The sequence below is a fragment of the Euprymna scolopes genome, chromosome 22, assembly GCF_053919585.1.
Source record: "Euprymna scolopes isolate OS-2025 chromosome 22, ASM5391958v1, whole genome shotgun sequence".
NCBI lineage: Eukaryota > Metazoa > Mollusca > Cephalopoda > Sepiida > Sepiolidae > Euprymna > Euprymna scolopes.
In genome coordinates this window covers 2,172,913-2,195,786 of record NC_136503.1, presented here as the reverse complement: position 1 = coordinate 2,195,786, position 22,874 = coordinate 2,172,913, and the positions used below count along the sequence as shown (strand labels likewise).

The 22,874-nt window shown below is 32.1% G+C and overlaps 1 protein-coding gene across 1 annotated transcript in view; it reads right to left on the bottom strand.

The window, feature by feature from the left end:
- Nucleotides 1-5,054: 5,054 nt before the first annotated feature.
- LOC145243847 (DDB1- and CUL4-associated factor 13-like) overlaps nt 5,055-22,874 on the bottom strand; it is a 52,302-nt gene continuing 34,482 nt past the window's right edge. Inside the window, exons 7-12 of the mRNA XM_080106876.1 lie at nt 21,328-21,410; nt 18,004-18,071; nt 14,768-14,864; nt 10,126-10,261; nt 9,377-9,540; nt 5,055-5,228 (exon numbers count right to left, since the gene is read on the bottom strand). Coding sequence (XP_079963002.1) covers nt 5,147-5,228; nt 9,377-9,540; nt 10,126-10,261; nt 14,768-14,864; nt 18,004-18,071; nt 21,328-21,410 — 630 coding nt within the window. The 3' untranslated portion in view covers nt 5,055-5,146. The remainder of the gene's footprint in view (nt 5,229-9,376; nt 9,541-10,125; nt 10,262-14,767; nt 14,865-18,003; nt 18,072-21,327; nt 21,411-22,874) is intronic.

The following is a 22,874-nucleotide window of genomic DNA, read 5'->3' as shown; positions in this document are numbered from 1 at the left end:
GCAGGAAAGGCCGTTCGTTTTTATTTTATTAATAGAAATCGCTCCAGACAAAACATGATCCTACTTGATGTAAGGAGTTTAAAAATACTCCTTTAATGTAAAAAAATTTGTCAAAGGTAAGTGTTAGATAGAATAAACCCAGGAAACAGCAATTCTTCCCTCTTTGTCAGAAACATGGGCAGTGGAATGTGAGGACTAAATAAATTTAAAATTTAAATTTGAAATGATAAAATAAAAAAATTGAGAGTTATGCGGTTGCTGAAAGTAAACCCAAGGTATACTTTCGAATGAAATTGTAATGTAGGGTCGAGTTAGTAACCTTTGAGACCCGAACCAGAAGTAAATGTCTGACCATATTTACTGAATTTCTTGTACACTGGTACGACAGAGGTCATCTTCCAGCTATTAAGGAAGCAAGATTCAGCAAGGCATTTATTGTAGAGCTTGGAAAGTATGGGGGCTAGCTCGGCTGAACTTGATTAGTAATGCAGGGGTGAGATCAGGCTCACACGCCTTTCAGGTGTCTAAGTCTTTTATGATATTGCGGATAATGAAAAGGGTTGATTTTTACATTATCTAATGTGGCTTCAGTCCGCATAGGAAAATTTGGGAGGGAGTCGTTTGTTGGCTCTAAGGTAGAGTTGGAGGTGAATCACCAAGCAAGCACTTCTGGTTGTTTCTATATTTACTGATGCTACAATGCTCTATAATATGCATGAGGGAAGAACAGATGTAGATAAGTCTAAGACAATGGCAGAATTGTTAGAAAATGACCTCCAGACGATAGTGGAATGGGGCCACAAATGGATCGCAACATTTAATGCTTTTAAAACTAAGCTGCTCTCCTTTAACAATTACAAGAAGCCTCTCCAACCGCCGATATCCATGACAAATAGCCCCCTACCTGAGAATTCTACCTTCAAACTCCTCGGTCTAACATTTGCAGGCAATATGAACAGGAACAAATGCATAAAAGACATTGCAAAGGCTGCTGCAAAGAAGGTAGGTTCCTTCTATCGAGCTAGAAGACTACTCACGCCTGAGAGTATCCTGTACCTTTACACGGCCACCATTCACCCATGCATGGAGTATTGTTGCCACATCTGGTCTCTCCCTCTTTGATAAAGTCCCAAAAAAGAGTTGTCAATCTAATCGGTCCCGTTTTATCAACTAAGCTCCAACCCCTGTCCCATTGCCGCAATGTTGCATCACTATGCCTGTTTTACAAATATTTTAATGGAATGTGTTCTGATGCAAGAGAGCTATGCGCTCAGTCCATTAAATCCAAAGCTGTTGAACAGCAGCTTGGCTCCCACCAGTTTTGGCAAATAGCAAACAAGATCCTGAATAGAAGCGTGCGTTCTATGCCAACTATCATCAATGGACATGAGGTCATCTCATCAGCATCAAACAAGGCCAAACTATTTGCCAAGAACTTTGCAGCTAATTCTACCCTACACAACGAAGGCCATCAACTCCCCGTATTTCCTCCTACAACACACAACACGTTATGCAACATACAAATATCTGTGTGTGAGGTCGCCAAACTAATCAAGAACCTTGATTCCAGTAAAGCAACTGGTCCTGACAGCATTCCAATTATAGTGCTGAAAAAGCTTCAACCAGGACTTGCCCCCATACTTACAAAACTGTTTAAGCGCTGCCTTAAGGAGAAGTGCTTTCCAACACCCTGGAAAACCTCATCAGTATACCCTGTATTTAAGAATTTAGGTGATAAGTCGTCTCCCTCTCAGTACAAACCAATGTCTCCTGTGTGTCATGAGTAAGTTGCTGGAATCCATATTAAATAGAGAAGTAGTCAACCACCTCAGCAGAAATAACCTTCTTAGTGACACACAATATGGTTTCCGTTCTGCTAGATCTACAGCAGATGAGCTTACAGTTATATCTCATAGGATTAGTTTAATGTCAGTGTGGGAACTGTACACAATTATTCGCGAGGAACTGAAGATGTAAAGATTTGTGCAAAGTTTGTGCCAAGGGCGCTTCATCCTTTTCACAGACCATTTGACCAAAATGGGCATCAAGACAGTTCCTCTCCCTCCCTGTAGACTAGACCTTGCTCTGTGACTTTTGGTTATTCTCTAAACTTGAGGAAAATCTTAGAAACTGTCGGTATGAGACAATTGAGATGAAAGAGACTGTAATGAGGGTCATCGACTCAAAAAAGAGGACAACTTTCATGGGACCTTCCAGAAGTTGTTGGAACGGTACAAGTACATTGCAGCTGGAGAAGATTACTTTGAAGGGACTAAAGTTTCATGTGTGTTTATTATTATGAAAATTGCTCATATGAAAAATCTGGAAACATGACTTGGGTGCATCAGCTTGAATGGAAATTGAAACCAAAACTTATGAAGAATTCTTGGTAAAATTATTTATTCCAAGAAATGGAAAGTCATAACAAACGACCATCACGACGAAAAAAGATGTAAGCGTGAGACAAAAAAGTACCAAAAACGCTATTGTGTTAATATAGAGATTAATATTGTATTAATATATAGATTAGTATCGTATTAATATATAGATTAATATCGTATTAATATATAGATTAGTATCGTATTAATATATAGATTAGTATCGTATTAATATATAGATTAGTATCGTATTAATATATAGATTAATATCGTATTAATATATAGATTAATATCGTATTAATATATAGATTAGTATCGTATTAATATATAGATTAGTATCGTATTAATATATAGATTAGTATCGTATTAATATATAGATTAGTATCGTATTAATATATAGATTAATATCGTATTAATATATAGATTAGTATCGTATTAATATATAGATTAATATTGTATTAATATATAGATTAATATTGTATTAATATATAGATTTATATTGTATTAATATATAAATATTGTATTAATATATAGATTAATATTGTATTAATATATAGATTAGTATCATATTAATATATAGATTAATATTGTATTAGTATCTAGATTAATATTGTATCAGTATATAGATTAATATTGCATTAGTATATAGATTAATATTGCATTAGTATATAGATTAATATTGTATTAATATATAGATTAATATCGTATTAGTATATAGATTAATATTGTATTAATATAAAGATTAATATCGTATTAATATATACATGTCAAAATTAGTAGAAATTTCTTTAAAAAATACATAAAAGATGATGTATTAGATCTGTAGGAAATATTTTTTTACAAAAAACATTTTTTATGAATTCACCATTTTCTAATGTCGATAATCTGCAAGCGATGTCTAGATTCATTTGGACATACCCTAAAAATATAATTGCCAACCAAGTGCTCCGATGAATCCCTGATGAAAAGAGGAGAGAAAGCTCAAAAATGAAAACAGTTAAAAGTTCATAAATTTGCTCTGTTTATGCAGAATGGTCGAAAAGTCTTGTTACCAAATAAATACTGCAACAATGCAAAACACACGTCAGGATTCAGTTTACTTTAAAAACACGAGCCAGGGTTTCTTTTTTTCTTTCGGTCCCAAAGTCACCAGAGTCGAAACTATTAAGATAGCTTTATTCCATGCAGTTCCAGAAGCCCTACTCTCTCAAGCATTGCCGTCTCTCTTTTAGATGCGTTTAATTTATTGCTAATCATCTGAGGCATCCCTACCAGGCAATGCCAAGGGGGTTGTTGATGCAAGAAAGATTTGATTGCAATAAGAAGAAACTGGAGAGACGTTGTGGATCTGATTTCAAATCGAAAACAATACTTGAACTGTTTCATGTGTCGCAAAACACAGCAATTTCTAAGATTCTAAGAAATGGCAAAAGTTAAATCAAAACAAGGGAGACAATAAGTTGCATTGAACACAATAAACAAGGGAGACAATCAATACTTTGTTAAGCAGAATAGGAAAATAAAACTGAATTCAATAAATTTTATTTTTCTACTTATTTTTTGTAATTTTTCAAATTTTTACTAATTCTGGCAGTACATGTAATTACAAGATAATGTTTTTTCTTAAAGTGCATTTTTTATATCCAATTAGAGCGTGTAACAAAAAAAATGTTGGTTTCATATTGCAAACCAAAAAATAAAGAAAAATCTGTATGATATACATACCCGTGATGGAATAAAAAAATATTGTATTCCAAAAATCAGGTAAATTGATAGAGTAATTTTATTTTTATAAAGAAAATAATTTTGAAATGACTAGCAGGGGTGCCTGGCGTTGCTCGGGTGTTTGGAGGTGTATGCTGTGCAAAAAAACAAAATGGTTAATTTTTTAAAACTTTGACCCCTATTATGACCCCTTAAAATTTATTGTTTCGGGCTCAAATCACTTTATTAAGTTAGATCCATGTTCAAGGAACCTATATCTAAAATTTCAAGTGTCTAGACCCAAAATTGTCGGAGGAGTTTGGTAGAGTTCTTAAAGGTCAAATCGTTGAAATTTGACCCCTTAACAGCCAAATTTCTGGCTGACACCCGTCACATCGATTTTCCCAAATCTCAGTACCCGGTATTTCAAATTTCGAGTCTATAGACTAAAAATTGATAGAGTTATTGCGTAGGGAAATGTATACAGACAGACAGACAGACAGACAGGTTCACTTTTATAGATATATAGATTACTGCCAATTTTGACATTACAACAAAAATCTCAAGTTTGAATTACATTGAGTTATCTCCCTTGGTTTTTGACTGCCTTCAAAATATAAAATTTAATTTTTTATTTTAAAATGGAACTACTCAATCAATTTGCATGTTTATGAGATATATTTTCTTTCCATCACAGGTGCATTATATAGATTTTTCTTTATTTTTGGTTTGGTATGGAATTCTGTAGTTTTGAATTTTTTAAATGAGGATTGATTATTCATATTATTTGGATTCTTCGGACAACTATTCTTATATTGATTGTTATTTGCATAACGATCTTCTCCAACAAGACACACCTGAAGAAAATCAGAGATTACATCAAATGAAACTCAAAATAAGAACAGCAGTTGAAATATCTAAATAAAACAAAGAACTGAAATGTTTTGTGAAAGGAGTACGAACTGAAGTCAATTTTAAATAAAAAAGTTTTATTTATATTTTATTTATATTTTCCTTCTCTCTGACCGTTTCCATAAATTCTGCGTCAGAATACTCAATTTGTTTTATTCTTGTACGTTCAAGACAGATTTGTCCCGGATACCAACCGATTCTTCAGGTTTTGAATGAATACGTCGGTTCTTTTCCCTAAAAAAAGAAAAAAAATGAGATAAATAAAATAATGTTTACACAATCATTTTTATAGAACAACAAGCCAAGCACGCTGGGCCCCCCTCCATGAGTGAAAAATTTACGTTCACCATGACTAATGTTTATGCAAAATTTCCAAAAAAATCCAATGCATGGTTATTGAGAAAAGTGCGAACGGACGAATGAGAGTGAATCACTAACCCGAATACCTCCTTTGTCGGGGAATTAATAATAAATTTGAGCTTACTTATTAATGTTATAAAGATCTATCCAAAAAGATACTGAGCACATAAGTAAAAAGTCTTAATTAGCTTCTAATACAAAATCTGTATCGGAACGACCAAGTTAATCATAATGTGAACATCAAACAAATAATTTATCTTACGTTATAACGGACGTAATAACACAAGAAACTTATCTTAAAACATTTGCCATGTCTAGCTCCACTGAAGATTTCTGATATAGTAAAACAGCTTGTAACATTTGTGTCCCCTTGATTTACATACCTCTGACAGCAAAATTCCACCCCTTTACTGTTGAGGTCCTATTTAAAAATGAAAACCGTCTAATCTCATAGTTTCTACCCTCAAACTACTAGAGTTTGGAATTCCTTCCATTTCCTGCTTCTTTGACTGTATTAATATGCAGTAGGGTTTAAATATAATGTGAACAAACATTTTGCTGCTCAACTCCAAACATAGTCCCCTGTAAACATGATCCCGAATAATAATCCATTACGTTGCAAACGGCAATATGCCTTGTTCGGGGCGAATAGGAAAGGAATATGGCTGTGTGACAACGAACAGAATTTTAAACAATTTTTGTCTTTCGTTGTTTGTTACTTCGTAGATGGTATTTCAGACGAGCTGCACATCTGTGTGGCCTGGAGAACACTGGTGTCAGACAAACATCATCCTGCCACAAACAAACTTTTGAGATTCAAGTTCGACTTCAAGAAAGTATGGATAAGCTGAACATGCACCATGACTAATGTTTGCGCAAAATTTCAAAAAAATCCAACGCATGGTTATTGAGAAAAATGCAAACAAATGATTTGGGGGCAATTTTACTCCTATAACGGCCCCTAGAGAACAATGAGAGTTATCCTAAAAAATCCGTTCAGACAAAAATTTACTTTCACCATGACTAATGTTTCTCCAAAATTCTTTTAAAATTCAAGATGTAGTTATTGAGAAAAGTGCGAATGAACAAACAGAAGTTAATTACTAGGTCCAATCCGTCCTTTGTCGTGCTGACATGTGTTGAACAGCTTTAAGAAATTGATTTTAACAGATCTCTGGCTTTATTCATCCGTTTTACTTTCAAATCCATTGTTATTGTTTTCTCCCGTGTTTCAAACTGAACATCCAACAACAATTGTTCTGCATCTACTAACTCATCCATTCTTTCAATGTGGCCATACCATCTAAGTCTCCTGTTCTGCACACATCTCCTCCATACTGTCCTGATTTAATCCTCCTCTGAAGTCATCAGATCTAGGCCTATCTTTAAGACGCAGATTACACATCTATGATACCATTCTTTTATTAGTTCTCTCCATGCCACGCATATCCTCAACCCTCACTTGATAGGTTTCACTTTCATGCATAACCCTTCATGCATAGATTTTTCCCCCGTCATCAACAACGATAATACTTATGATTAGTGAAAGCAAAAATTCCCCGAACCCATTCAATCTTTTCTCACAACTTCCCCTCAGCTATGTTCCGTTCTATCTCCCCTGGATTCCTCCGACCACTCCATCGTATCAGTTAAAATAAAAATGAAATACAATAAGTCTTCAGATGTACCTTTCCACCGTACTGTATATCGATATTCTATGACTGACTGGGATAGCTTCCGTACATTCATATCTGATCTACCTCTGCATTCCATGTTTAAAAAGGATGTGTCCTCTATAGTATCAGACCTGACTGAATGGTAAATTGTAGGTATAGACAGATCCATACCATCCAAAAAATTCCAACAAAAACCTAACAGCCAGCCATGGTTCTCCCTAGAATGTGCTGCTGCCATTGCGCACAGAAATCACTTTTTCCATAGCTACCAACGTAATAGATGACTGAGACTAAAGCTGCTTTGGGGACTACCAGCAACCACTGTAAAAGAGTAATAAAAAATGCAAGATAGCTATATGCTCAGTTCATTAAATCCAAAGTAGCTGAGCAGCGGCTTGGTTCCCACCAGTTTTGGCAAATAACAAATAGGATCCTGAACAGAAGTGTGCGTTCTATCCCAACCATCATCAATGGACTTGAGGTCATCTCATCAGCATCAGACAAGGCCAAACTATTTGCCAAGAACTTTGCAGCTAATTCTACCCTACACAACGAAGGCCATCAACTCCCCGTATTTCCTCCTACAACACACAACACGTTATGCAACATACAAATATCTGTGTGTGAGGTCGCTAAACTAATCAAGAACCTTGATTTCAGTAAAGCAACTAGCCCAGACAGCATTCCAATTATAGTGTTGAAAAAGCTTCGACCAGAACTTGCTCCCATACTTACAAAACTGTTTAAGTGTTGCCTTAAGAGGAAGTGCTTTCCAACATGCTAGAAAACCTCGTCAGTATGCCCTGTATTTAAGAATTCAGGTGATAAGTCATCTTCCTCTCAGTACAGACCAATAAGTCTCTTGTGTGTCATGAGTAAGTTGCTGGAATCCATATTAAATGAAGTAGTCAACCACCTCAGCAGAAATAACCTTCTTAGTGACACGCAATATGGTTTCCGTTCTGCTAGATCTACAACTGATGTGTTAACAGTTATATCCCATAGGATTAATGAATCTCTCGACAAAGGCTTCCTTTCTGGACAATTGCTCTTGACATATCAAAGTCCTTCAATAAGGTATGGCATAAAGGCCTACTTCACAAGATTTCCAGCTACGGTATAACTGGAAATGTTTTCTCGATCATTAAATCATTTCTCTCTGATAGGCTCATAAGAGTAGTGGTTGATGAGCAAAAATCAAAGGCCCACAGTATTAATGCTGGAGTCCCTAAGGGATCCATCCTGGGCCCAACTCTCTTCCTGATCTACATCAATGATCTCCCAAAACACATACTTAAATCATTTGTTGACATCTATGCTGATGACACGACCATCTATGACAACACATCTAAGACCATAAATGATAAAGTTCTCTCTAATTCTCTCTCCTCTGATCTTGAGCACATGCTACAGTAGGGGAAGAGGTGGCTGGTTACTCTTAATGCATCTAAAACCAAACTCCTATCTTTACATCATCAACGCTCTGATCCCCATCTGGCATCAATTGAAATGGATGACTCTCGTCTTGGGGAGGCTTCATGTTTTGACAAGCTCCTGAGTTTGATCTTTACTCCTGATCTGAAATGGAACACGTATATCAAGTCTGTTGCCCGGGCCGCTTGGAAAATGGTGGGATCCTTCTACCGCTCCAGAAGATATCTCACTACTGATGCAATTCTTTATCTGTATAAAAGCCAAGTATGTCAGAAGATGGAGTACTGCTGCCACATCAGGGCTGGAGCTTCTAAAATAATCCTATCCTGCCTTGACAAAGTACAAAATAGACTTTGTGGCTTAGTGGGGGATGCTTTTTTCTCTACCCTGCAACCTCTCTCCCACAGAAGAGACGTTGTGAGCCTGTCTTTTTTTATTATTATTTCCATGGCAAGTGCTCGTCCGAGCTCCAATCTCTGCCCCCCCCCCCAATCTTTCACGATACACACCCGTCTATCTAAAACCACTGTCAGTAATTTCCTCCACTCTTTATCTGTGCCTAAATCAAAACGCAGATTCCATGAACATAGCTTTTTTCTGAGAAGTGCACGCCTGTGGAATTCTCTTCCGTTTGCCTGTTTCTCACCTGACTACAACTTGGATGTCTTCAAGTCCAACATAAATAAATTCCTGATTAATCGCCGCCTTAAGTAAGACACTTTATCAAATCTCCAATACCAACTATTACTATGATATTATCCCATTGATTATTGTACACACAATAACCCTTATCCCCGAGTGGCTTCCGGGCCTTGATAAGTGGTGATCCCCCATGTAAAAAAAAAAAATCCATGAATATATAAAAATTTTTTTTAAATCTCAATATAAAGGAACAAAAATAATAAAACTTACTTTCTGAGTTGTGCATCTTTCATCGTCCTCTGTTCAATACGAGCCTTGTAGACGGCCTTTGGTAAATGCCTGTGCCTGGCAATACGTTTCAATTCAGGATGGTGACCAAATCTTTCTTTCAATTTTTCATTGTAATTAAATGCAGCTTTTTCTCGAGGTCGTAACTAGAAAAAAAAAAAGTTTTAAACAAATTTTTCACATTTTTTTATGTTTGAGTTTTTCTTCTAATAAGTTGCTCTACCAAGCTTCTTTCTTAGAACTACACATCTGTGGAACTCTGTTCCATTTGTCTGCTTTCCAGCTGATTACAATATGGTCGTCTTCACGTCCAATGTAAACAAGTTCTTGAGCCATCCCTTCAGTAATCCAATTCATCAAATTTCCACTAATGATTACTACGATATTGTCCCATCGACTATTGTACACTCATTAACCCTTATCGTTGAGTGGCTTCTGGGCCTTGATAAGTGGTGAGTCCTTTATAAGAAAAAAAAAAAAAAGGCATGTGAAAATCACATCTACCGTTCTTTCTGACCCATAGCTGGAGGGAGGAATAAGTTCATACTTTTCTCCAAAAATAATTTGTGAAAAATGAGACTCAAAAAGATTTGGAACATGATTTGCAGAATTTGTGATAACAATTGAAAAAAAAAAAAACATCACATCACTACTACTCAGATAGACTAGACTCTCAAGCCGTGCTAGAGCAACAAGTCTCACAAATAAAACACAAAGTTATAAATGCTTACGGGTCCCAGTTTTTCTGATGCGTTTGCCTTCCATACACGTATGTTCATTTCGTCAGATGCAGACAATATGTATTTGTTGTCAAGCGACCACTGCACGTGTTGCACCCGCTGCATTCGTTTTGTGTGATAAATTTCTCTGAAAAAGTAAACAAACCATGTTACAGAGAAAATGAAAAATAACAAAGACAAAAAAAAAATCAACCAAAGTCAATTATTTCAAGGTTATGAGAAAAACGTTTTCTGAACAAAAGATGAAGGTCTGCAAACCGAGCTTTAAAAATAAAAAAAAAAATTTTGGTTCTCGTCTAGAATGCTCCTATAGCAGCAGCAGCGACCCTGCTGTTTAAACAGCATCGGTGACTACGGCTTTCCAAATTGTGGAGCCATGATAATCTCGGAAAGGCAAATAAAAACGGTAGTTTCCCATTGTTTTCTGTCTTGATTCGAGGGTGCATCTCTCCCAGTGAGTTAAGTGCCTCCAGATACCAACCTGGAAATTTCTGCAACTCAGCGTGGTACATACAGTGCCTAGCCTTCTCAAATGGTCACCCATCTGGTACTGGCCAGGCTCATTGTTGCTTAACTTTGGTGATCTGGTGAGAACTGGTGTGTCAACGTGATTGTGCCGTAAATCACACAACAAAAAGAAAAAAATTGTATGATGCACTCACGATGAAACGAAAATATTGTATCGCAAAAATTACGTAATTTGATAAAGTGGTTTTATTTTTATAAAGAAAATTATTTTTACGTGATTCATAGTAATTTGTAGGCATTATAACAAAGTTTGAATTATTGAGTTATCTCCCTTCGTTTTTTCCATTTTTTTTTTTTTTTTTCAAAATAGCAGGTAACACAACCGTTCTTCGGTTCTTCACAAAACTTGATTTTCTTATTCAAAAACAAAACTACTTGAGCAATTTACATGATTTTTGGAATATGATATTTTTGTTTTGTCACAGCTATGTAGATCATACAGATTTTTTAATTTTTACTTTTTAATAATGGAGGCATTTTGAACAATAACCACAATTTTTTTTTAAAAATATACAAGAAGCAGATAACTTTATTATTTAAGTTAGCAAAAAAAAAAAAAAAAAATGACTTTGCGTATTTAAAGTCCATTTTTGCACACATTTGGATATTTTAGTAGTTACTCATCATATCATAAGAATCTGAAGATTCTATTTTTTTTTTTATTACATTTTCACCCCAAACAAGGCACATTGCCACTTTGGTGTAGGGGGCTACTATCAGGGACATAAGCTACAGGAGTACTATGTAAGGAGTTGTGCAGCAAGATGTCTGTTCACATTACACTTGAACTTTTGCATGTCAGTACAGTTGGGGAAGCAGGGACCTGGAAGGGAGTTCCAAAGTCTAGCTGTTCTGGGGTAGAAACTACTGGAGCAGAAAACTCTCTTACATCTAGGGATCTCTACTGTGAAGGGGTGGGATTTAGCTGCTTGTCGGGGGTATTTACATCGAGGAGGTACAAATGCTTGTAGTTCGTCAGAGCATTCACCATTAAAATACTTGTAGAACAGGCAGAGGGATGCAACATTTCGTTGATGGGACAGAGGCTGAAGCTTAGATGACAGTTCAGGACTTATCAGGTTGGCGACTATTGTTGGCAGTGGTTTTCCAGACATTTTTCTAGTCAGAATTATTCCTAAAAAAAAACATTAAGGACTATGTAAAGGTTGCCAACATCTTAAATGATTTTTGTGGAATGAACTAGATTTGAACTTGGAACATCCATGTCGTCAGTCTGTGCCGTTAACCACTAGACAATCTTAAAAGCCATTACTTATTTCCAATGAAATGGGTTTTGGTATTTCTCCCAAAGAGTTTTTTATTCCCGCCACGATAAAGGTTCTGTTTTCAGTTGAGTTTGTTTATCACTATGATTGTGTACAGCGAAGCATCGACATCACTTGACCAATTGTCACCAAACTCCATCCATTTTTAATTCTTGCAATCAGTTACTATTGTCAACCACGAGAAGAGTCTGGTACGTGTACACAGTGTGATGACAAGAAAATATTCTTTTTGTTGTTTTGACTCTCGAGTGTATATCCGTTAATATCTTATATGTTTTTAGATAGAGTGATGTGGTTCTCGATTGATTAACTGTGTCGGATATATACTCGAGAGCCAAAACTATGATAAGAATATTCTCTTGCCATAGTCCTAGTGATGATGTATGGAAGTGAAATCTGGTCAGTAAAAGTTGAGGATGTTCACATTTGCGTTAAAGAAAAGTTTAGAGATAGGTCTTTCTCTTATTGTGTCAAGTGTCCTAAAGGAAAAATAGCTTTGAGAGGGAGCTAAGTTTGCATAGTTTAGGGGTTCAGAGCTAAGGATTTTGCTTACCTACCTTAAATTAAAAGTTAAAAAAAAACATTGTAATAACCAAAAATAAAAATAAATTTGCATAGTTTAGGGGTTCAGAGCTAACGTAACATTGCCGTTATAAAGAAAATAAATAAAATCCGAGTTGGCATTTTTTTTCTTTTTAACAAAAGCATTTATTAGCGTTACTCGCTGACACTTGTTCATTTTACATGGCAAGCATTTCCCATTCCTTCGACCACATGCTGGGCCCAGCCGACCCATTTTCATCTTTGACTTTACACGTCGATTCTCTTTGACGTCCATTCTGCTTCTTCCGCAAACATGTGTTGTATTTTTATTTTTACTTTTTATTGCACACACTTCCTAATTTGCATATGCATGTTTTTTTGGCTACTACTACAACTACTGCTACTACTACTGCTACTAATCTCTTTGTAAACCAGCCATTCTTCGCTGCTGCTGCTATTTTCCCATGCGCTCATATACACTGTTACGCTAAGGAATTTGCTTACTTTAAATAAAAACGGTTTTTAAAAGACATGTCAAAAATTTTGTAATAATTAATTCTAGAAGTGTAAGCACTGTTTAGTTTCAGAACAGTTTCCGATAGTTGCTCTACACAAGTCCTGGAGGTGACTGGTAGACAATTCTCGAGTTGGAATCCATAGAGCAAAAGATACTTCCCATGTTGGCACGAAAAAAACACATGCGAAGTTGCCACAGAAAGGTTTAATATTTATGGAGCAATTCTGGTTTCTGATTGGTTGGTAGCAGAATGTGAATTAATTCGATTTGTCAGTTCCTAGCAGCATCGTTTATAAATAGGATCTCCTGATTGTGCGGAATCATACTCCATTATGAAATATTGCAAAACCAATAACAAAAATAAGTTTACTAAACCTTTCATTCTTTTTCATTCATTATATATGCCATTTTCCTGGCTAATTTCGTAGATGTCTGCACACATGATACATTGATGGCATTTCGGAGTTTAGCAAAGAAAGAGGATAATAAGGAGGAGAGAGAGATTCAGAATCTTAACCGATTTTTTTTCTGATTATCCTATAAAAACATTTCCTATAATATCCTATAAAAACATTTCCTATAATATCCTATAAAAACATTTCCTATAATATCCTATAAAAACATTTCCTATAATATCCTATAAAAACATATTTATTTTTAAAAAATATTTTAGCATTACCAAAAATATTTTGCCATTACAAAAAATATTTTAAAATTATGAAATAAAAAATATGTTTTAATGGAAAAACTTTCACAGTGCAATTGTAAATAAAAATCCTTTTTAAGCCATCAAAGCAACTGGTCCTGGTAATATTTCAGTCATAATACTAAAAAAATTGCAACCAGAATTAGTACTCATTCTTGTAAAACTGTTCAATTGATGTCTAAAGGAGAAATGCTTCCAAACCACTTGGAAAATCTCATTAATTTGTCTAATATTTAAAAATAGTAGATACTGGTCTTCTGCATCTCAATACAGACCCATTGGTCTTCTTCTGTGTGTCATGAGTTTGTTTGAATCTGCATTAAATAGATAAAATTGTCAACCACCTCAGCAAAAACACTTTTTTTTTTTTACACAGTGATCACCACTTATCAAGGCCTGGAAGCCACTCAGGGATAAGGGTTATTGCAAGTACATTACGTTAGTGTGGAGATTTGATGAAGTGTTTAATTAAGGGGGCGGTTCATTAGGAATTTGTTAACATTGGACTTGAAGACATCCAAGTTGTAGTCCGGAGGGAAGCAGGCAGATGGAACAGAGTTCCACAGGCATGCAGTTCTAAGAAAGAAGCTTTGTTCATGGAATCCGCGTTTTGATTTAGGCACAGATATAGAGTGGGGGAAATTTTTCACAGTGGATTCAGCTAGACGGGTGTTTTTCGTGAAAGATTGGTGAGGGGGGACCAGAGATTGGAGTTCAGACGAGCACCTGCCATGGAAATAACGATAAAACAAGGAAAGGCTCGCAACGTCTCTTCTGTTTTTCAAGTTTTTGTCGAGCTACCCCTTAAATATTTTTTACCTGATTTCAACCACTAATGATCACTAAGCTGTTGTTTCCATAATCACCATACACTCTTTAACCCTTATCCTCGAGTGGCCCTCAGGCCTTAACAAGTGACGACTCGTTTGTAAAAGAAAAAAATAAATAAAAGGAAGTGTAAGGCAATGGAGATGAATGATAACCTGGATGCGAACAAAGTTGTTGACGTTGCGAAAAGTTTTGTTAGGGAGGAAAGAAAAAAATGTCAAATACCTGCTGTGTCCCGAGTGACAAGGAAAGATGCGTACACACTTGTCCCACCCGGCGGAGACAAATTCACGGCCAGTCGGGGAATAATCTACGTCAATTACTGAAAAGAAAGGACAAAAGCTGACAAAATCTGGAAGTACATTTGATTCTTAAGACTTTATAAAGGGGGGGGGTAAACAGAAAATAAAACGTCGTACAAGGAACAGGATGTGCAATATTAATAAATTCAGTTTCGGAATTTTTTCGAACGTGAACGATTTATCAATTTCTTAAAAAAAGAGAAAATTTGAGCAATATGAGTAGGCACCAAAAAAGCTGAAATTGATTTGAATTCAAAACGTTATCGTTTTTTTTCACATGTGTAAACTAGCAGGGCGACCCGACGTTGCCCAGGATTGAATGATGATTAACGAATGTTTCACAATTCCATATTTTTATTGTCATTGAAATCAGTTAAATTACCCATTTTTTCGATCAAATCGATTGATTGCCTGCTCTAACTAGGACCCATCACAATGCACTGGGAGGAGGCTCCTTTCAGAGACTTAGTCCACAATACATTGTAGTCTACATTGCACTGTAGAGAAATTAATATAGATTTTATGAAATTTTTTATATAATGGCTTGAATTAAAGTTTTAAATGCAGAAGTCAAGTATCATGGTTCAACTGTGCTTTAAACAAACATGCGCCACTGTCATATCAAAGAACCTACTGTTGATTTTATATGTTGGGCCTTTCAGCTTGTGTAGTAATAAAACTTTCTAAATGCACTTAAAATAAAAGTTCTTCAAATGCACTTGTGATATTAGGCTGTGTAAAGTGTTAACTTTGGTCAAAATCGTTTGTTCCTTCTTTCATCGGATTATTTCGATTATCGATTATCAAGACTTATCGAAAACATTCTGATACAAAACCTATCTAAGAACACTGCCAGACACATGAAGTACCTTTGTATGAAAGTTCATAAAAATCGTTTCAGCCGTTTTCGAGTACATAGGGAACTCACACACACACATAAATACAAAGTGTCTTTTATATATAAGTAGACTAGCTGGGTGACCCGACGTTGGCCCGGATTGAATAATGATCAACAAGTGTTTCGCACTAATATTTTTATTGTCATCGAAATCGGTGAAATTGTCCATTTTTTAATCAAACTCATTGATTGCCTGCTCTAGTTGCGAACCCATCTTGATGCACCGGAAGGAAGCGTCACATGTCTCTCGCAGTAACGAAGTTCACAAAACATTGTAGTCTACATTGCACCGTAGAGAATCTACTGTTGATTTTATAAAATTATCTGTAAATGATGGCTTCACTTAAAGTTTAAAAATGATAAAGTCAAATATTATGGTTTAATTGTGCTCTAAACAGAAACGTTCATTTCAAATGCACTGCTGTCATTTCAAAGGACCTACTGTTGATTTTATATGCATGGCCTTACTGCTTGTGCAGTGATAATGGCTTGAATTTAAGTTTAAAGAATGGGTGTGGTCTATCAAGATAAATACAAATTGAAATTACCGGTTCGTATTTTCTGGTAAGTTTATAAAAATAGAAGTGAGAAAAAGACGTGATTGTACGAATACTCATGTAAACAAATGGATGTTCTGTTATAAAAATTTTTTATAAAATGTTATAATATAAAATATTATAAAATGTTATAATATAAAATATTATAAAATGTTATAATATAAAATATTATAAAATGTTATAATATAAAATATTATGTTATAAAAAATTTTTATAAAATGTTATAATATAAAATATTATGTTATAAAAAATTTTTATAAAATGTTATAATATAAAATATTATGTTATAAAAAATTTTTATAAAATGTTATAATATAAAATATTATGTTATAAAAAATTTTTATAAAATGTTATAATATAAAATATTATGTTATAAAAATTTTTTATAAAATGTTATAATATAAAATATTATGTTATAAAAATTTTTTATAAAATGTTATAATATAAAATATTATGTTATAAAAATTTTTTATAAAATGTTATAATATAAAATATTATGTTATAAAAATTTTTTATAAAATGTTATAATATAAAATATTATGTTATAAAAATTTTTTATAAAATGTTATAATATAAAATATTATGTTATAAAAAATTTTTATAAAATGTTATAATATAAAATATTATGTTATAAAAATTTTTTATAAAATGTTATAATATAAAATATTATAAAATAAAATGTTATAATATAAAATGTTATAATATAAAATGTTATAATATAAAATATTATAAAATGTTATAAAAAAAATTAAAAAATGTTATAAAAAAATTAAAAAATGTTATAAAAAAATTAAAAAATGTTATAAAAAAATTAAAAAATGTTATAAAAAAATTAAAAAATGTTATAAAAAAATTAAAAAATGTTATAAAAAAATTAAAAAATGTTATAAAAAAATTAAAAAATGTTATAAAAAAATTAAAAAATGTTATAAAAAAATTAAAAAATGTTATAAAAAAATTAAAAAATGTTATAAAAAAATTAAAAAATGTTATAAAAAAATTAAAAAATGTTATAAAAAAATTAAAAAATGTTATAAAAAAATTAAAAAATGTTATAAAAAAATTAAAAAATGTTATAAAAATGTTATTAATGTTATAATATAAAATGTTATAAAATAAAATTAAAAAATGTTATCAAATAAAAAATTTAAAAAAATGTTATAATATAAAATATTATAAAATGTTATAAAAAAAATTAAAAAATGTTATAAAAAAATTAAAAAATGTTATAAAAATGTTATTAATGTTATAATATAAAATGTTATAAAATAAAATTAAAAAATGTTATCAAATAAAAAATTTAAAAAAATGTTATAATATAAAATATTATAAAATGTTATAAAAAAAATTAAAAAATGTTATAAAAAAATTAAAAAATGTTATAAAAAAATTAAAAAATGTTATAAAAAAATTAAAAAATGTTATAAAAAAATTAAAAAATGTTATAAAAATGTTATTAATGTTATAATATAAAATGTTATAAAATGTTATAATATAAAATTAAAAAATGTTATCAAATAAAAAATTAAAAAAAATGTTATAATATAAAATATTATAAAAACATTTAAAAAATGTTATAAAATATTATAAAATAAAAAATTATAATGAAAAATGTTTTAAAATAAAAAATACCAAAAAGAAAAACTCTCGCCTGACAATGCATTTCATGTTGAAAGCAATAAACATAAAAAAATAACATCTTACCTGCATCCACATGATCAGCATGAATATTTACCGGTTTTCTTAAATTACGCATATCAAATGTGTAGAGACTGTAAAAATGGGAAAATATACGTCAAGAAAACAAGTAAAATATTTGTTTATTTTCCTAATATTACGTTGTGATTTGGCTTTCAAGCGCACTCGATACATATTTTATTTTATTCAAATTAAATCAACGTTTCTATAATAGGTCTCCCACCCTTGACGTTAATCGCGCGTTGCCAACACATAGTTCTAACATTGCAAAATACAACCGCTGAGATACTACACGTGGCTCTTTACAAACAGACTTTTCTTTCTCAAACTTTACAATATGGAGAGAAAGAAGAAAAGAAAAAAAAGAAAGAAAACATACTCCGAAATATATTTATGTTATAAATTTCAAACAAGTAAAATATTTGCTGATTTTCCTAATATTACGTTGTGATTTGGTTTTCAAACGCACTTGATGTTTATTTTAAATTAGCAAAATATAATTTTTTTTAATAAATAATTACCTTATGACAGTATTTTCATTTAAAAAATCTTACAAATAAAAATTTTCATTAAAAATCGTTTTAATTTGTGAGTTAAGCAGCATATACAAATGCAGATTAAAAAAAAAAAATAAACAACTACGTTTCGTGAAATCCGTTTGTGTTTTTTTATTTTATTTTCTCATAACATGGTATCACTAAAAAATCAAAATGTGCAGAGTTTTTCAAATGTTCCAATCTAGTGTCACCAGAGTGCAAGGAAGGAAAAAGAAAACACACAAATGATTTGATGCCTGATGATATATCAACAAAACTGAATTGTTTATAATCCCTATATATATAAAATAAACCCATTCTTTCCCCTCTGACTTTGACCTTAATAGGATTAAAAATAAAGACATTTCATGCAAATATAATATGCACAAACTGCAGCACAATATTTCAGGTGTGTTATAGGCATATTGCCTATCCACTTCCTCGATAATCGTAGATTCCTATATTCGGTCAAGATCAATGGAAGTTGTAAAATCTTTTCTCTCTAATAAATTCATCCTTTGCCCGCCACCACTTAACACCGTTGCGGAATCGTCCATAAGAGACAGTTACGAAGGAACACTGGTTTGGGTTTTCTTTACTTCGTAGTTGCTGAAAAAAAACTGGAAGGGTTATTTATGCCATTTTTTTTTTCGCTTTATTTCGTTTTGTAGTTGATTAAAAAACTAGAATGGACTGGGTGAAACGCACTATGAAGTTAACTGAATCGAAGGGTTATTTATGCCATTTTTTTTGTTTCATTTCGTTTTGTAGATAATTAAAAAAAAAAATTTTTTTTTTTTCGCTGTGTTTTTTTGGTTTTCCGAACACATTCATGATTTTTTCCCTAATTTATGCTTTCTGTTTTTCGATTTCTTTTTTATAGAAGTTTTACGTTTGTTCGCTGTTTTTTTTTGGGAGGGGGGCCGACTTTTTTTAACAGAATTTTAACATTGTTTTTATTTTTAGTTTATATTCCCCCCCTTACAAACACACCTCCAAAAAACTGAGCAACACCAGGTACCCCCGCTAGTTTTTAAATAAATAAATGTCTCCTCTTTAAAAAAGTCTGCGTTCAATTTGCTTCTTAACTCACAAATTTTCAATTAAATTCACACAAAAAAATATTATTTCAGACAAATAGGATAGTAACAATCAGATCAAGTTTAATAAGTAAAGGACAAGTTATCTCCCTTTGCATTCACTGACTTGACTGAGTAAATTATAAGTTGTCTGCCTATACAATCAATAAACAGCTATTAATCACGACTTTTGTTGAATTTGGGAGACATTTTTTTTAAATATATTTACAAAAACTGGAATTTTGATAATTTAGGAGACATTTTTGCTGTTAAATTATTTTCCTAATCACGTTAAACTTTAAACTTCTGTAATCGTGTTTATCTGGAGCTTTGTCTTTATCTTCATACTAAAATCCTTTTTTAGAACATCCGTTTATGACCTTATTTGTCAAATCCAATCATCTCAACGCTTGGTTAAATTTGCAGCCGTCCATTAATGTTTCTGCTACAATGTTTGACAGTCTTGCAATCCTGCCCTTCTTCAGCATACATTGACATATCATCTCTTTCACAATTCTTAACAAAATCGTCCACTTTTACAATTCTTCACAAAATCGTCTCTTTCACAATTCTTCACAAAATCGTCTCTTTCACAATTCTTCACAAAATCATCTCTTTCACAATTCTTCACAAAATCATCTCTTTCACAATTCTTCACAAAATCATCTCTTTCACAATTCTTAACAAAATCATAATTTTTCTCAATTCTTAACAAAATCATAATTTTTCACAATTCTTAACAAAATCATAATTTTTCTCAATTCTTAACAAAATCATAATTTTTCTCAATTCTATTTTCTGTCATTTTATCCTATTCCTTTATTCTCATATCATATCATATCTAAATCTCATTAAGCCATTTTTTTTTATTTGCATTTTGTATAATTTTGGCCCTTCTCTTCTGATGAGAAGCATTTAGCTTCAAAATGCCATGTCCTAAAGAGGTTTTTTCTTAATTTTCCACTTAACTTTTCCTTATTGTTCTGATGATATAATAAAGTTATATAAAAGTTATATTTCGTTTAATATTGTTTCTTGCTCCCCTTGATAGTGTTGAGCTTTTATCTTGATAAGTTTTAATAACATAATTATACATAAGATATCTGTGCAGTTTTTTAAAAGGATAGAAGAGGGCATTTTTCAATCATTCCAGTGTAAAATCCAGTTTTCCTGACTGGATTCATGCAAACATTAATTTCAACTTTTAGTTTATTCTGAGCAAAAACTAATGGATATATTTAGCTATTTAACTATATACAAATCCACTGTTGAATAAACCTGATCTGTCAATTTTCTACATCCATTATATATATAGCCATGTAATATTTTAGGAAAACTAATGAACAAAATTTCAAAAAAAAAAAAAAAAAAAGAAAAGAATCAAAAGAATAACAGAATAACAAAATAACAGAATAGATATTGGAGATAAAAAAAACATTTGTCATAATCATTAATTTCTTTTGCATCCCATGAAACCAGTGCACTGAATTTCGCTCTTCATAATAACTCGTTAAATCTTGATCAGAACAAAGTCCAGCTATCTTGATGTAGCATGATCAACCAGTTTTGTTTCAGCCATCCTCACGACCCTTTTCTGGAATTTTGTTTTTGCATAGTACATGTCTGACATTTCTCAGCAATCGAAACAAGTCAAACTAGAATTTTCGGTTTTTCATAATGGTGAAAGAAAAAAAAAAGCAAACATTAAAACTCACTTGTAATCTTCATTGGCCACCGTGAAGATGAAAGGTTCCATTGGATTCCATGCGAGGGCATTCGACTTGAGTTTTAGTAAAACCTAAAATATATTTTGGCCAATCCAGTTACATATCAAATATGATTTAGAAATGTAAACAAAAAGTAAACAAAAAGACGATATTAATAAAATTTTGTATCTTATTAAAAAAAAAATTACAAAATTAAAATCATCAAAATACATTTTGTTTTCTTCACAAACAAGCCAGCCATTTTATTCTTTTGTTATTAAAAAAGAAATATTTCATGACCAAAGGAATTCAAAAATGTAAATTTGTCAAAGAAAATTCTTAGCAAATCTGGATGAATTTTAAAAGATTAAAAGTTTTCAAAAAAGTTGTTTAAGTTCAATAATTTTTTAAATCGATTAAAGCAACATAACCATAATCAATTTAGTTATTGATTTATTAAAATTTAACTGAGAAATCCTATTAAAAATAATTTGTTAAATAAACAAAATAAAATGGTATACACAACTAGTAATTAGAATTGTGCAGTAAAGCAATGCCAGATTGAAAAAAAAAAAAAAAATGGATGAATCACAGCTTGAAGTGGTTTAATTTTGAATCTTTCTTATCCGTTGATAACTCAAATGGTAGGGAATGCAGCTAGAAAACTAAATGAGAGAATACGGCTCGAGTGCTAAATGTTTTGGTTTAGCTGATGGCACCTAAGTCATTTTTGTTTTTAACTTTTGAAATCAGTACTACATTATACATACATACATACATACATACATATATATATATTTTGTTTTCAAGTAAGATCTTTGACTTATTTGTTGTTTCATCAAATACTTCTGCATGCAAAATCCGATCCCGCATTTTGCTAATTCCTACCTTCTGATGAGAAGGAAAGTATTTCTTCGAAACTCCGCGATTAAGGACTATCCATTTTTCTAGTGTTTCCTTTTCAGATTAAATATGTTTTTAACTCATTTCAAAGTGTTTTTTAACATATTTCATTAACTGTTTGCTCATATATATATATATATATATATATATATATATATATATATATATATATATATTTTTAAAGTGATGGTTGTGTAGTTCCAACGAGAGAAAAAATGTATATTTAAAAGAGTGTAGCCATCAACAATTGTGGGTTTTTTTTAAAGGTTTTCATCATATTTTTATTTTAAAATATTTTTATAACGCGTTTCGAGCTTAGGGTGTGCTCTCTTCAGATATTTTCGTAAAAAGTTTTTCTTTAAAATGGGAGTTTGTAGAATTACCTCCGCTGATATTAAATATGTTTTTCAGAGTGATGCGTGTGTTCAGACATTCTGTCTCCAACTGTAAGTGTTCACAGTGTCCGGTCAAAGTTATTTTCAAAGAGTGTTTTTTAGTCCATATGATGAAGGTTTTTATGGTTTTTTTAGGGTTCTTTTTAAAGACTTTCTTTCCCCATGTATAGCATACACTCACACACAATCACATACGCATACATATACATTCATGTACATATGCACACGCACACGTACGCAGGCACACACACATACACA